This window comes from Lithobates pipiens, unplaced genomic scaffold (assembly GCF_037356315.1).
Source record: "Lithobates pipiens isolate NorthernLeopardFrog02 unplaced genomic scaffold, aLitPip1_a1.2 Scaffold_8, whole genome shotgun sequence".
Taxonomy (NCBI): domain Eukaryota; kingdom Metazoa; phylum Chordata; class Amphibia; order Anura; family Ranidae; genus Lithobates; species Lithobates pipiens.
In genome coordinates, this window is record NW_027507903.1 from 18,837,568 (window position 1) to 18,852,734 (window position 15,167).

The 15,167-nt window shown below is 46.8% G+C and overlaps 1 protein-coding gene across 1 annotated transcript in view; it reads left to right on the plus strand.

Moving 5' to 3' along the window:
* Positions 1 to 15,167, plus strand: part of LOC143961085 (insulin-like growth factor 1 receptor) — a 294,645-nt gene that overhangs the window by 209,057 nt on the left and 70,421 nt on the right. Inside the window, exons 10-11 of the mRNA XM_077470236.1 lie at positions 1,133 to 1,340; positions 13,427 to 13,713. Of these exons, the coding sequence (XP_077326362.1) occupies positions 1,133 to 1,340; positions 13,427 to 13,713 (495 nt within the window). The remainder of the gene's footprint in view (positions 1 to 1,132; positions 1,341 to 13,426; positions 13,714 to 15,167) is intronic.

The following is a 15,167-nucleotide window of genomic DNA, read 5'->3' on the forward strand; positions in this document are numbered from 1 at the left end:
TATGAGGGTCCAAAACACATTTGAAATGGTTGCAGCTGTTTTTCATTAAAATAATTAGTCACATTATTTTAGTTTTAGTTTTTTTGTTACTCGTATCAGCGCTTTATAAAAATATATGTAATATATTTAACAACATGATACTGACACTGCCTAAAACATGTCCACAAGCTGTATACATAGAATGTGTAATTAAAATCATCACAGCACCAGGACTCACCCCAAACCTTATACTGTACTTTTTCTAATTCACAAAATTACAGTTTACCAGCATTTGGGTGTGGTTTAGGAACTCCTGTGGCTTTGATTTAAAGGGTCAAAAGCATACAGCTTGTCAGCGTTGGGTGAGGTATTGGGTGAATCCTGGTGCTCCTGTGGCCCCCGATTTTAAGTATAGTTGTCACTTAACAGCACAATTACATTCCCCGCATCTGATATTCACTGTCATCCTGTGCCTTAATCCTCACTCCTTCTCTTTTCTCTTTCGCCTCTCCCCCTCTGTTCGCCTCTCCCCCTCTGTTCGCCTCCCCCCTCTATTCGCCTCCCCCCTCTATTCGCCTCCCCCCTCTATTCGCCTCCCCCCTCTATTCGCCTCACCCCCCCTTCGCCTCACCCCCCCCCTTCGCCTCACCCCCCCCCCCTTCGCCTCACCCCCCCCCCTTCGCCTCACCCCCCCCCCCTTCGCCTCACCCCCCCCCCCCCTTCGCCTCACCCCCCTCTTCGCCTCACCCCCCCTCTTCGCCTCACCCCCCCCCCCCCCCTTCGCTTTCCCCCCACTCTTCGCCTCACCCCCTTCGCCTCACCCCCCCCCTCTTCGCCTCCCCCCCCTCTTCGCCTCCCCCCTTCTTCGACTCCCTTTTCCTTTTCTCTCCGTTCTTTACCTTCCTTTTCTCTCCGTTCTTTACCTTCCTTTTCTCTCCGTTCTTTACCTTCCTTTTCTCTCCGTTCTTTTCCCTTCTCCGCTCTTTTCCCTTCCCCTTCTCCCTCCTCCTCTCTTCTCTTTTCATTGACTCTTCTCCTTCCCTTCACTCATTCTTTTTGTTGTATGAATTATATGTATCAGGATATAGTTTGTATGACCAGGTTGTGAGTGTTTCTGGTGTTTATCTGCGGGATTGTATGTGTCTTTTTGCAGATAAAGTTCCTAGTCGAAAATATGCCAACGAGACGATTGACGCAGAGGGTGAGAAGGAGCCCACCAAGACTGATGCTGGAGGGGGGCGCGAGAAGGGAATGTGCTGTGCCTGCCCCAAAACTGAAGCGGAGAAGAAGAAAGAGAAAGATGAGGCTGAGTACAGGAAGATGTTTGAGAATTTCCTACATAACTCCATCTTTGTACCCAGGTAACGCGGCATAGCCCAGCATACAGTATGTTACATGTGCCTTCAGGGCGAGAACGACATTGTCCTCATTGCTGAGAGTGAATGTAGGCATGGCCTGTTTACCTGTTCAAGCTCTGCAACCTCTAGCAGACTCTTCCACCACTTCCTCAAACTCAACCTTCACACACATAGGATGGACTTGTGTCTTTTTCCGACCTCACCTACTATGTAACCTATTCAAAACCAAGCTCATCATTTTCCCTCCCCCACGTGCCCCTTCCCCCTGATCCCTCTGTCAAGATGGATGGCACAACTATCTGCCCATCCCGGCATGCCAAGGATCTAGGTCTAGTCCTGGACTTTGAACGCTCTTTTTCGGCCCTACATCCAATCGCTGTCCAAATCTTGCCGCCTCAACCTCTACAACATCTCCAAAATACATTCCTTCTTAACCAATGACACCACAACGTTCCTAATTCACTCCCTGGTTATCTCCCGCCTCAACTCGCTCCTCATTGGCTTACCTTTAAATGGTCTATCCCCCCTTCAGTCCGTTATGAATGCTGCCAGGCTCATCCACCTTATAAACCGCTCAGCGTCTGCTACCCCTCTCTGCCAATCCTATTGGCTCCCGCTCACCCAACGAGTTAAATTCCTAATACTAACAACAACTTACAAAGCCATCCACAAATCCCAGCTACATCACTAACCTAGTCTCAAAATATCAACCAAAACGTTCTCCCAAGACCTCCTGCTCTCTAGCTCCCTTGTCACCTCCTGCCACTCTCGCCTTTTCCCGAGCCTCTGCTATGGCTCTGACCACCTCCTGTACCATGTCGCCAGTCTCTGACCACCTCCTGTACCATGTCGCCAGTCTCTGACCACCTCCTGTACCATGTCGCCAGTCTCTGGCCACCTCCTGTACCATGTCGCCAGTCTCTGGCCACCTCCTGTACCATGTCGCCAGTCTCTGGCCACCTCCTGTACCATGTCGCCAGTCTCTGGCCACCTCCTGTACCATGTCGCCAGTCTCTGGCCACCTCCTGTACCATGTCGCCAGTCTCTGGCCACCTCCTGTACCATGTCGCCAGTCTCTGGCCACCTCCTGTACCATGTCGCCACTCTCTGGCCACCTCCTGTACCATGTCGCCACTCTCTGACCACCTCCTGTATAAAAATATTTTTTAAAAACTGTCATTTTCGGCACCAAAAAACTCATTCGGTGCATCCCTAGTAAATAGAGTCCACCTGTGTGTAATTTAATCTCAGTATTAATACAGCTGTTCCGTGAAGCCCTCAGAGGTTTATTAGAGAACCTTAATGAACAAACCGCATCATGAAGGCCAAGGAACACACCAGACAGGTCAGGGATAAAGTTGTGGAGAAATTTAGAGCAGGGTTAGGTTATAAAAAAAATATTCCAAGCTTTGAACATCTCACGGAGCTCTGTTCAATCCATCATCTGAAAATGGAAAGAGTATGGCACAACTGCAAACCTACCAAGACATGGCCGTCCACCTAAACTGACAGGCCAGGCAAGGAGAGCATTCATCAGAGAAACAGCCAAGAGGCCCATGGGAACTCTGGAGGAGCTGCAGAGATCCACAGCTCAGGGGGGAGAATCTGTCCACAGGACAACTATTAGTCGTGCTCTCCACAAATTCGGCCCTTTATGGAAGAGTGGCAAGAAGAAAGACATTGCTGGAAGAAAGCCATTAGAAGTCCCGATTGCAGTTTGTGAGAAGCCATGTGGGGGACACAGTAAACTTGTGTAGGATGAAGAGACCAAAATGTAACTTTTTGGCCTAAAAGCAAAATACTATGTGTGGTGGAAAACTAACACTGCACATCACCCTGAACACACCATCCCCACCGTGAAACAGGGTGGTGGCAGCATCATGTGGTGGGGATGCTTTTCTTCAGTAGGGACAGGGAAGCTGGTCAGAGTTGATGGGAAGATGGATGGAGCCAAATCCAGGGCAATCTTAGAAGAAAACCTGTTAGTCTGCAAAAGACTTGAGACTGAGACGGAGGTTCACCTTCCAGCAGGACAACGACCCTAAACATACAGCCAGAGCTACAATGGAATGGTTTTGATCAAAGCATATTCATGTGTTAGAATGGCCCAGTCACAGTCCAGACATAAATCCAATTGAGAATCTGTGGCAAGACTTGAAAATTGCTGTTCACAGACGCTCTCCATCCAATCTGACAGAGCTTGAGATATTTTGCAAAGGAGAATGGGCAAAAATGTCACTCTCTAGATGTACAAAGCTGGTAGAGACTTCCCCTAACAGACTTCCAGCTGTAGTTGTAGCAAAAGGCGGTTCTACAAAGTATTGACTGCGGGGGGCGCCATATAAATGCCCCCCACACTTTTCACATATTTATTTGTAAAAAAAAATTGTAAAACCATTTATCATTTTCCTTCCACTTCACAATTATGTACCACTTTGTGTTGGTCGATCACATAAAATCCCAATAAAATACATTTGTTTTTGGTTGTAACATGACAAAATGTGGAAAATGTCAAGGGGTATGAATACTTTTTCAAGGCACTGTACACTCACCAGCCACTTTATTAGGTACACCTGTTCAATTGCTTTGCAACACACATTGTAATCAGCTAATCACATGGCAGCAATGCAATGTATTTAGGCATCTAGACGTTGTGAAGATGACTTGCTCAAGTTCAAACTGAGCATCAGAATGGGGGGGAACAAAGGGGATTTAAGTGACTTTGAACGTGGCATGGTTGTTGGTGCCAGACGGGCTGGTCTGAGTATTTCAAAAATGACTTATCTACTGGGATTTTCACACACAACCATATCTCGGGTTTACAGAGAATGGTCCGAAAAAGAGAAAAACACCAGTGAGTGGCAGTTGTGTGGAGGAAAATTCCTAGTTGATGTCAGAGGAGAATGGGCAGACTGGTTGGAGGTGATAGAAAGGCAACAGTAACTGAAATAACCACTTGTTGCATCCAAGGTATGCAGAATACCATCTCTGAACGCACAACACATCGAACCATGAAGCAGATGGGCTACAGCAGCAGAAGACCACACCAGGTGCCACATCTGTTATCTAAGAACAGGAAACTGAGGATAGAATTCGCACAGGCTCACCAAAATTAGACGATAGAAGATTGGAAAAACGTTGCCTGGTCTGATGAGTCTCGATTTCAACTGCAACATTCAGATGGTCGGGTCAGAATGTGGGGTTAACAAAATGAAAGCATGGATCCATCCTGCCTTGTATCACCGGTTCAGTGGAGGTGTAATGGTGTGGGGGGGGGGGGGATATTTTCTTGGCACACTTTGGGCTCCTTAGTGCCAATTGAGCATTGTTTAAACCCCACGACCTACCTGAGTATTGTTGCTGACCATGTCCATCCCTTTATGACTACAGTGTCCCCATCTTCTGATGGCTCCTTCCAGCAGGATAATGCACCATGTCACAAACCTCCAATCATCACCACTGGACAAAGAGGTCACTGTACTCCAATGGCCTCCACACTCACCAGATCTCAATCCAATAGATCACATTTGGGATGTGGTGGAACCTGGGTATTGTTGCTGACCATGTCCATCCCTTTATGAATACAGTGTCCCCCATCTTCTGATGGCTCCTTCCAGCAGGATAATGCACCATGTCACAAAGCTCCAATCATCTCAACACTGGATAAAGAGGTCACTGTACTCCTATGGTCTCCACACTCACCAGATCTTATCCAATAGAGCACATTTGGGATGTGGTGGAACCTGGGTATTGTTGATGACCATGTCCATCCCTTTATGACTACAGTGTCCCCCATCTTCTGATGGCTCCTTCCAGCAGGATAATGCACCATGTCACAAACCTCCAATCATCTCACCACTGGACAAAGAGGTCACTGTACTCCAATGGCCTCCACACTCACCAGATCTCAATCCAATAGATCACATTTGGGATGTGGTGGAACCTGGGTATTGTTGCTGACCATGTCCATCCCTTTATGACTACAGTGTCCCCCATCTTCTGATGGCTCCTTCCAGCAGGATAATGCACCATGTCACAAACCTCCAATCATCTCACCACTGGACAAAGAGGTCACTGTACTCCAATGGCCTCCACACTCACCAGATCTCAATCCAATAGATCACATTTGGGATGTGGTGGAACCTGGGTATTGTTGCTGACCATGTCCATCCCTTTATGACTACAGTGTCCCCCATCTTCTGATGGCTCCTTCCAGCAGGATAATGCACCATGTCACAAAGCTCCAATCATCTCAACACTGGATAAAGAGGTCACTGTACTCCAATGGTCTCCCCACTCACCAGATCTTATCCAATAGAGCACATTTGGGATGTGGTGGAACCTGGGTATTGTTGATGACCATGTCCATCCCTTTATGACTACAGTGTCATTCCAGCTCCTTCCAGCAGGAAATGCACCATGTCACAAACCTCCAATCATCTCACTACCGTACAATGAGGTCACTGTACTACAATGGTCTCCACACTCACCAGATCTCATCCAATAGAGATCCTTTGGGACGTGGTGGAAAAGAAGATTGGCATCATGGATGTGCGGCCGACAAATCTGCAGCAACTGCGTGATGCTATCCTGTCACTATGGAGCAAAATCTCTGAGGAATGTTTCCAACCCCCTGTTGAATCTATGCCATGAAGAATGAAGACAATTGGTGGTCCATCCCGATACTAGCAAGGTGGACCCCATAAAGTGGCCGGCGATTGAATATCTGGTTAGCATTTAACTTTAACCAACGTCTATACTAAAAATGGTTAAAAATTCAGCTTCTCCGCCTATTTATGTAAAGGTCGGCCAGACTAAGTAGACAAGAAAAAAAAAGAAAAAGCAAGATGTAGCTGCAGGAGGAATGTGAAGCAGGATTTTGTTTTAATCCTACCTGACAAGTACAGGCAGCCCAAGGAGAGGAAAAGTCTATCCAAGGGGGGGTGGTCGGATCACAATGGAAAGTCCTAATTTCTTGTGTTCTGTGTGACATCATGTTTACCTGCTGTTTTCTGTGTTAACCCCTTCCATTGAAAAGATGGCAGGAAATCGCAAAAGACTGCTGTCAGTACTTCATTACAGAGATGTTGGTGCAGTTGGCTTCTTTAGTGACTGGTCACGGGGGCAAAAGGGGTGCAGTCTGTGTTGCATAAGTTTCTGCCAGTCAATGCCTTTTTTTTTTTTTTGTAGTTCTTCGCTGCACTGTGTGCCCTTCGGAAGTTGAGTCCAGTCTTGTCGTAGCAAAGAAACACAGCTGTGTAACTTAGAAAGAACATTGTGCCCTAGTCTCTGTCCTAAAGTGGGGCAGCACAATGGCTAAGTGGTTGGCACTTCCACCTGGCAGCACTGGGGGTCGTCGTGTTCAAATCCCAACTACAGCACTACTAGCCTGGCATTGGCTTGTTCTTCCTGTGCCTGCATGCGTTTTCTCCGTGAACGCCGGTTTCCTCCCACACACCAAAGGCATGCTGGGATGTGAATTGGCTTCTTTCTAAATTGGCCCTCGTATGTTTATGTGTGAATGTGAGTTAGGGACCTTCAATTGTAAGCAAGAACTGATGTGAATGTACTATATATATATATATATATATAATACTCACAAGATGCTCGGCCTCCGTTATTTCTAGGATTTATGTCCAGCTCTGTCTGCCGTCCTCTGGTTCCTGTCGCATTTTCCATATCAACGATCTCTTTTACGCATAGCCTTGGGTTAAATGCAAAATACATCTTGCCGGTTTTGATGGCGAGGCTGTGTTTTTCGAAAAATATATAGTGCTGCGTAAATTGACAAGTCTATATAAGTTCATGTAATTAACCACTTGCCCGACCGTGCTATAGCCACATGACGGCTACTGCGTGGATGTCCAGTTCTGGGAGGGCGTCTACCGACGTCCTCCTAGAACGCCACGCTCCTGTGAATCGTTGTGTCCTTCATTGTGTCAATCACAGTGGTCCTTTACCATGTGATTGGCTGTGCCCAGTTACAGCTGATCACGATGTTATCAGCATTCCTTTTTTCATGCTGTCACTGTGTGAGAAGAGGAGAGGTGCTAACCGGCAAGTGTGAAAAGGGACATCTACAATGATTAGCAGGGCACTGATCATTAGCACTATTCCTCCTACTGACACAATAGTGGAGTACTATTCATCTCACTGATATCAGAGATGGGGAACTAATAGTCCCACTGACACCAGTGATGGACCACTATTCCTCCCACTGACACCAATAACAGGGCACTATTCCTCCCACTGACACCAATAACAGGGCACTATTCCTCCCACTGATATCAGAGATAGGGAACTAATAGTTCCACTGACACCAATTGATGGGGCACTATTCCTCACACTGACACCAATAACAGCCACTATTCCTCCCATTGACACCAATAACAGCCACTATTCCTCCCATTGACACCAATAACAGGGCACTATTCCTCCCACTGATATCAGAGATAGGGAACTAATAGTTCCACTGACACCAATTGATGGGGCACTATTCCTCACACTGACACCAATAACGGCCACTATTCCTCCCATTGACACCAATAACAGGGCACTATTCCTCCCACTGACACCAATAACAGGGCACTATTCCTCACACTGACACCAATAACAGCCACTATTCCTCCCATTGACACCAATAACAGCCACTATTCCTCCCATTGACACCAATAACAGCCACTATTCCTCCCATTGACACCAATAACAGGGCACTATTCCTCCCACTGACACCAATAACAGGGCACTATTCCTCCCACTGACACCAATAACAGGGCACTATTCCTCCCACTGACACCAATAACAGGGCACTATTCCTCCCACTGATATCAGAGATAGGGAACTAATAGTTCCACTGACACCAATGATGGGCCACTATTCCTCCCACTGTCATCAATAACAGGGCACTATTCTTCCCACTGACACCAATGGTGGGGCACTATTCTTCCCACTGACACCAATGATGGGGCACTATTCTTCCCACTGACACCAATGATGGGGCACTATTCTTCCCACTGACGCCAATGATGGGGCACTATTCTTCCCACTGACGCCAATGATGGGGCACTATTCCTCCCACTGACACCAATAACGGCACTATTCCTCCCACTGATATCAGAGATAGAACTAATAGTTCCACTGACACCAATGATGGAGCACTATTTCTCCTACTGACACCAATGGTGGGGCACTATTTCTCCTACTGACACCAATGGTGGGGCACTATTTCTCCTACTGACACCAATGGTGGGGCACTATTTCTCCTACTGACACCAATGGTGGGGCACTATTTCTCCTACTGAACCCAATGATGGGGCACTATTCCTTCCACTGACACCAATGATGGGGCACTATTCCTTCCACTGACACCAATGATGGGGCACTATTCTTTCCACTGATAGCAATTCTGTTTTTTTACGCCCACTGACCACCAAGTCTATGGCATTGTGTGCTCCCATAGGCCATAGTCCGGTCCCTGTAGAGTTTGAAGGGGAGTAAACTGGCCCTTTGTTTTGAAAATTTTGAGATTTGGAGACCCCTGGTCTAGTGTAATGTTTGCTGATGTGATGCAATCATTGCATGCCGTGAAATTTCCAATAGATTCAGTCACAAAGAAAAGTTTCTAGCCTGAAAAACGAAGCAGACTCTTTTCCAGGAAGATGAGACTTTACAAGCATCGGTTTCCATCACTGAATGCTTTGAACACGACACCCAACAAGAATTTCGATTTTGCCCTTAAAATATCCCATGTGAATGGCAGCTGAATGCCGAGTGTTTGTGAAACTTCTAAAGAATAGATAAAGTGAATTCATCACTCATCGCGGCTCCTGTTAATGGTGGATCACATTTCTCCGCTACGTTCTGAGAGCAATTCCGCCCTTATTTATCTTCAGCCGTGGCTGGAGGAGTCTGTAGGATACACACTACATGGTGATGAATGTAAGTGTTTGGATGGCTTATGACTTCATCCTGCCCGAGCTTGTCTGGTGGTTCTGGGGAATATTGTTTTTGCAGAGAAGAGGAAGTAATGCAGGTAGACAGGTGATCCTCATTTGCCCTTATTAAGCTGAGGATGGGGCTCCTTGTGTGTGTGTGTTTTTTTTCCTTTTTGCAAACAGACAGAGGGACTGATTTCTGCTGTTTGCACAGCTTTTTGCGTTGTCCATGAAAACAATTGCATCATGTGGGAGAGCTTATAACAACATTTACAGCTGTGTGTGTAAAAGTACCCACATCTAGTTATAGAGCTTAGTTCTTTGTTAGCTGCCATAGGAGGCAACGCAAGGAAAGTTGGTTGTTTTTCTCCTCTGGGACTGCTTGACGCGAGGTCGGCTGTGCGCACAGTGGTGATCCTCTCTCCAGGATGACCCCCTAGCTCTACTGTTGCACCTTACCCCTTTCATAAAAGAAGGCCTACAAAGCAAAAATGATGGGGCCTAATAGTGCCCCATCATTGGCGTCAGTGGGGGGGGGGAATAGCGCTCCATCATTGGCGTCAGTGGGTGGAATAGCGCCCCATCATTGGCGTCAGTGGGGGGAATAGCACCCCATCATTGGCGTCAGTGGGGGGAATAGTGCTCCATTATTGGTATCAGTGGGAGAAATGCTGCAGGGGGGGGGATAGTGCCTCATCATTGGCATCAGTGGGGGGGTGGGGATAGTGCCTCATCATTGGCATCAGTAAGGGGGAATAGTGCCCCATCATTGGCGTCAGTGGGGGAATAGTGCCCCGACATTGGCGTCAGTGGGGAGGGGAATAGTGCCCTGACATTGGCATCAGTGGGGAGGGGAATAGTGCCCTGACATTGGCATCAGTGGGGGGGGGGGGGGGAATAGTGCCCCATCATGGATGAGAGTGGGGGGGAAATAATGCCCCATTGTTGTGTCAGTAGGAGGAATAGTGCCCCATCATTGGCATCAGTGTGCAAAATTGTGCCCCATCATTGGTATTAGGAGGAATAGTGCAGCGATTCCGCAAACGGAATAGTGTCCCAAGGGCCGCATCTGCCCCGTGAGCCAACGTTTGGAGATCACTGGTCCTACTCAACGATTCCAAGGCATGCATCCCACCACAAGAGAAGAACTCATCTCTAACTCCAACCTAAGATTGTGTAGTGGTTAGTGAGAATTGATGAAGTAATGACAATGGAGGATCTTACGACTTCCCTTAAGGCCTGGAATGAAGAATTCAGATGTACATGGTTGTCCTGGATTGAATATAAAACCTCTCCTGAATACGGACTCAATTTGTCCTCTTCCACGCCTTCCACAATTCACCCACATAGCTAGATCCCCAACTAGATCCCTTCACCACAGATCGGGACTTCTCTTTTCTATGTCTTCCTTCCTCTCCTCGCTTCCTCAGTATTCTTCTTCCCCGTTCTTACATCCCCTTCCCTTCTCCTCATTCCCCGTTCCTGCTCCATGCTCTTCACATGGTCCTCTGAACCCAGCTGTGTTCTAGGACCTTTTTGCCACTTCCCTCATAGTAAGCTGGTCTCCCACCCCTTCAACCCACCCCTTCAACCCACCCCTTCAACCCACCCCTTCAACCCACCCCTTCAACCCACCCCTTCAACCCACCCCTTCAACCCACCCCTTCAACCCTTCCCTTCAACCCTTCCCTTCAACCCTTCCCTTCAACCCTTCCCCTTTCCCAACCCATTCCTTCAACCCTTCCCCTTTCCCAACCCATTCCTTCAACCCTTCCCCTTCCCCAACCCATTCCTTCAACCCTTCCCCTTCCCCAACCCATTCCTTCAACCCTTCCCCTTCCCAACCCATTCCTTCAACCCTTCCCCTTCCCCAACCGATTCCTTCTACCCTTCCCCTTCCCCAACCCATTCCTTCAACCCTTCCCCTTCCCAACCCATTCCTTCAACCCTTCCCAACCCATTCCTTCAACCCTTCCCCTTCCCAACCCATCCCTTATATTTAGAAATGTGAACATTTTGGACCACACACCACATGCCTTTACTCCCTGTTTTCTGGAATGCTTCTAATGCTGTGATTGATCATACTGCCTTCAGCGGTCAAATGCTGAGCACCTGACTGTCTAATTTATGTCCAAATGTGTTTACAATCCTATAAATGAATTTTTCTTTTAAGTGAGGACCCACAATATAAATCAATATAAATTATAGAATTGTATCTAAACCAAAGCTTTTCTTTTATTTTTAATTATTTTTGATAGAGCGATGATGGATGAGAATCTGTCGGGTTCTTATTGCTTTCCGTGTTGCTATGGAGGAGAGACAATATTTCTATTTGTTTTATTGACCAATGTCACCAGGGCACAAAGTGTGATCGCGGCCAACATTTTGGGTTGCCGGCAGAATAGAAATAGAAGGGAAATCTTTCAATAAGGACACTTTTTCTCATTTTTGAAACAATTCTTCTCTCTTCCTGTGGTGCCTATAAGGCAGGATGTTGAGGACCATTTCTGAAATGTGGCATAAATGGCAAAAAATAAATAAAAATAAACTGCCAGGAGCTTAAATTGTTACCTACGCCATCCGAAATTTGGCTTTAGACATTCTTCAAATTACATCTGTTGTATCCGTCAAATGCAATGTATCATTGTAGCTGCAAGAAAAGATTTTTCACTGCCACATTTTTCCAGACCTCCCACCACATATGGGGCGGCCCGGCTGCGCCAAATCACGTACCTGTATGTGATTTTGTGCACGTGATCTTTGGGGGCATGCGCTGCTGGAGCGTCACTCCCGCTGCGATTGGTCACAGCGGGAGCCAATCGGCGCCAGACCCACCAGTCGTTCAGAGGAAACACAGCTTGGCGGTCTGCATATGTAAACAAGGCAGATTGCTGTTCTTTCAGGGAATAAAAGAGAGATCTTGTTTCAGTTAAACTGAAAAACTGATCTTTTTTTCCTCCAGTGCATCCTCTTCCCCCCCCACAGTTAGAAAGCACTCCCTAGTAGCACACTTAACCCCTTGATCGCCCTGTGCGTTAACCCCTTCCTTGCCAGTATCATTTATGCAGTGTAGGTAATTAGAAGACTCTGGACGGCCACACTCCAAAACAAAATCTAATTATCTAATTTTTTTCTAATCTTATCTAAATTTAAGGAGTGTAAAATCGTAGCATTGTTTGTAAAAAGGTGGTTGGCTAGCTATCAACCGTGCTCTTGCAATAACGTCAGCACGCCACTCCTCCCAACAAATGTTTTGTCACAAGCTGATGTCGTCCTGGGGCACTCCACACCACCAAAAGAAAGCTTTATCTGTCGGGGGTGGGGGGGAGGGACATACATTTTATTTGTTTACAGTGTCGCACGACCACGCAATTGTCAGTTAAAGCAACGCAGTTCCATATTGCAAAAAATGGCTTGATCAGTAAGGGAATAAAACCTTCCGGAGCTGAAGCGATCAATGCTCTTGTTGCCCAGCCTGTCAGTTTAGTTGGACGGCCATGTCTTGGTAGGTTTGCAGTTGTGCCATACTCTTTCCATTTTCGGAGGATGGATTGAACAGAGCTCCGTGAGATGTTCAAAGCTTGGGATATTTTTTTATAACCTAACCCTGCTGTAAACTTCTCCACAACTTTATCCCTGTGTGTTCCTTGGCCTTCATGATGCTGTTTGTTCACTAACAAACCTCTGAGGGCTTCACAGAACACCTGTATTTATACTGAGATTAAATTACACACAGGTGGACCCTATATACTAATTAGGTGGCTTCTGAAGGCAATTGGTTCCACTAGATTTTAGTTAGGGGTATCAGAGTAAAGGGGGCTGAATAAAAATGCCCCCCCTACTTTTCACATATTTAAAACATTTTGAAAACCATTTATCATTTTCCTTCCAATTCACAATTATGTGCCACTTTGTGTTGGTCTATCACATAAAATCCCAATAAAATACATTTGTTTTTGGTTGTAACAAAATGTGAAAGATTTCAAGGGGTATGAATACTTTTTCAAGGCACTGTAAATGCTGCAGTATGTATTTGACACACATTCGAAATGCACAAGTTACCTGGATGAGTGATGAAATGTCTTCCAACATTACACGTTAAGTCTCATCGAGCGTGACTAAATGCTATTGTATCTTGTTCTGTTTCCTTCATAGACCGGATCGTAGACGACGTGATGTGTTCGGCGCTGCAAATGCAACGCTCTCCAGCGACAGCAAGAACAGCACCACAATAGACTTCTCTAACGCGTCCGACTCTGAGCCGAAGGAGAAAGAGTATCCGTTCTATGAAACAAAAGTGGACTACAAACACGAGAGGACAGTTATTTCGAACCTGCTGCCGTTCACTCTCTACCGCATTGACATCCACAGCTGCAACCATGCAGCAGAAACGCTTGGCTGCAGCGCTTCCAACTTTGTCTTTGCCAGAACCATGCCTGCAGGTGCGTACTTCAGCGTTTTTTGATCCCCACCATTGTGCGCTAGTGCTCAGTGGGCAGAACTTTTGTTTTATTTTTCAGCATGGATCCTGACTCGCATGTTTGTACCCATGTTTGCTAGGAGCCAACCGTTATGATGGTGGCGGTGGCCTAATACCAAATGTGAAATTCTTTATTTTAGGTAGATCTTTTGTTAATGAGCATTGCTAAAAAGAACTTCCTCCATAATTGAACAGACTTCAGGATGGAGGCCTCCTAGGAAAATTACTCTATATCCATGATCTCCAGACTGAGGCCCGGGGGCAGGACGTGGCCCTTTGCTAACATTTATCTGGCCCTTGGGGCACTATTCCACTAACTGGCACCAGTAATGGGACACCATTCCTCCCACTGACACCATTAATTACTTTATTTTTCCCACGGATACCAACAGTGGGGGCGTCTTCCCATTAAAAGGAACGATGGGGCCTTGTTTATGCCCACTGATGCCAGGGCATTCTCTGCTCCCACTGGCCACTACTCCCTGAAGGACAGTAATCTGGCCCTTTGCTTAAAAAGGTTTAGAGACCCCTGTTCTATATGACAGGCCATGTTTGCCAGTTATTGACCTGTACAGTGTATGTCAAGCCAAAAATGTTTTTGTTTCGTGGATAGATAGCACTGGAATGGAATAAAACCCAGGTCTTGTTTTCACTGCTCCCGATGACAGGGAGCGATGATCTCTGTCATGTCACTAGGCAGAATGGGGAAATGCCTTTTTTACGTTGGCATCTTCCCGTTCTGTGGCTCCTTGACACAATTGTGGGCCCCCCCGGCGGACATTGAGTCCGTGGGACCCACGGGCACGGTCACACTGTACGCGGTGGGCGTGTGCGCCCGCTAGCCCCGCCAATTAAAGGGGACATACAGGTGCGCCCATTTGCCCACCGCTGCCACATTGTGCCAACGTATATCGGCACGCAGCGGTCGGAAAGTAGTTAAAGTTGATGGTGGTAGTGGAATAAAAAAAAATTTCCCTACCTCGGTGGTGTCACTAAAAGGAAAAAATGTCCCTGCATCAGTGGTGTCACCGAACTGGTTCGCAAAGTAGGTAAAAACAAATGGTTTAGCCATGTTCTTAGCCCCCCCCGTAGGCCTGAATGCCAACAGGGGGGTGTTCACATGTCATAGTCACAATGCTTCGCTTTGCACCTTCAGTAAAAAGTATCCAACATGTCATGTTCGGTGGGCGGCCATGTTTGCCAGTTATTGACCTGTACAGTGTATGTCGAGCCAAAAACTTTTTTGTTTTTCACAGTGGATAGCACTGGAATGGAATAAAACCCAGGTCTTGTTTTTTGCCACTGTGCAGTGCTCCGTAAAGGAGCTATTGGAGTTCTCCTCACTACTTTTCTAATGAAGACCCAGGTAGCTGTAAAAACCTGACAGGGTTTCCAACCCTTCTCCACTCCAAAAGT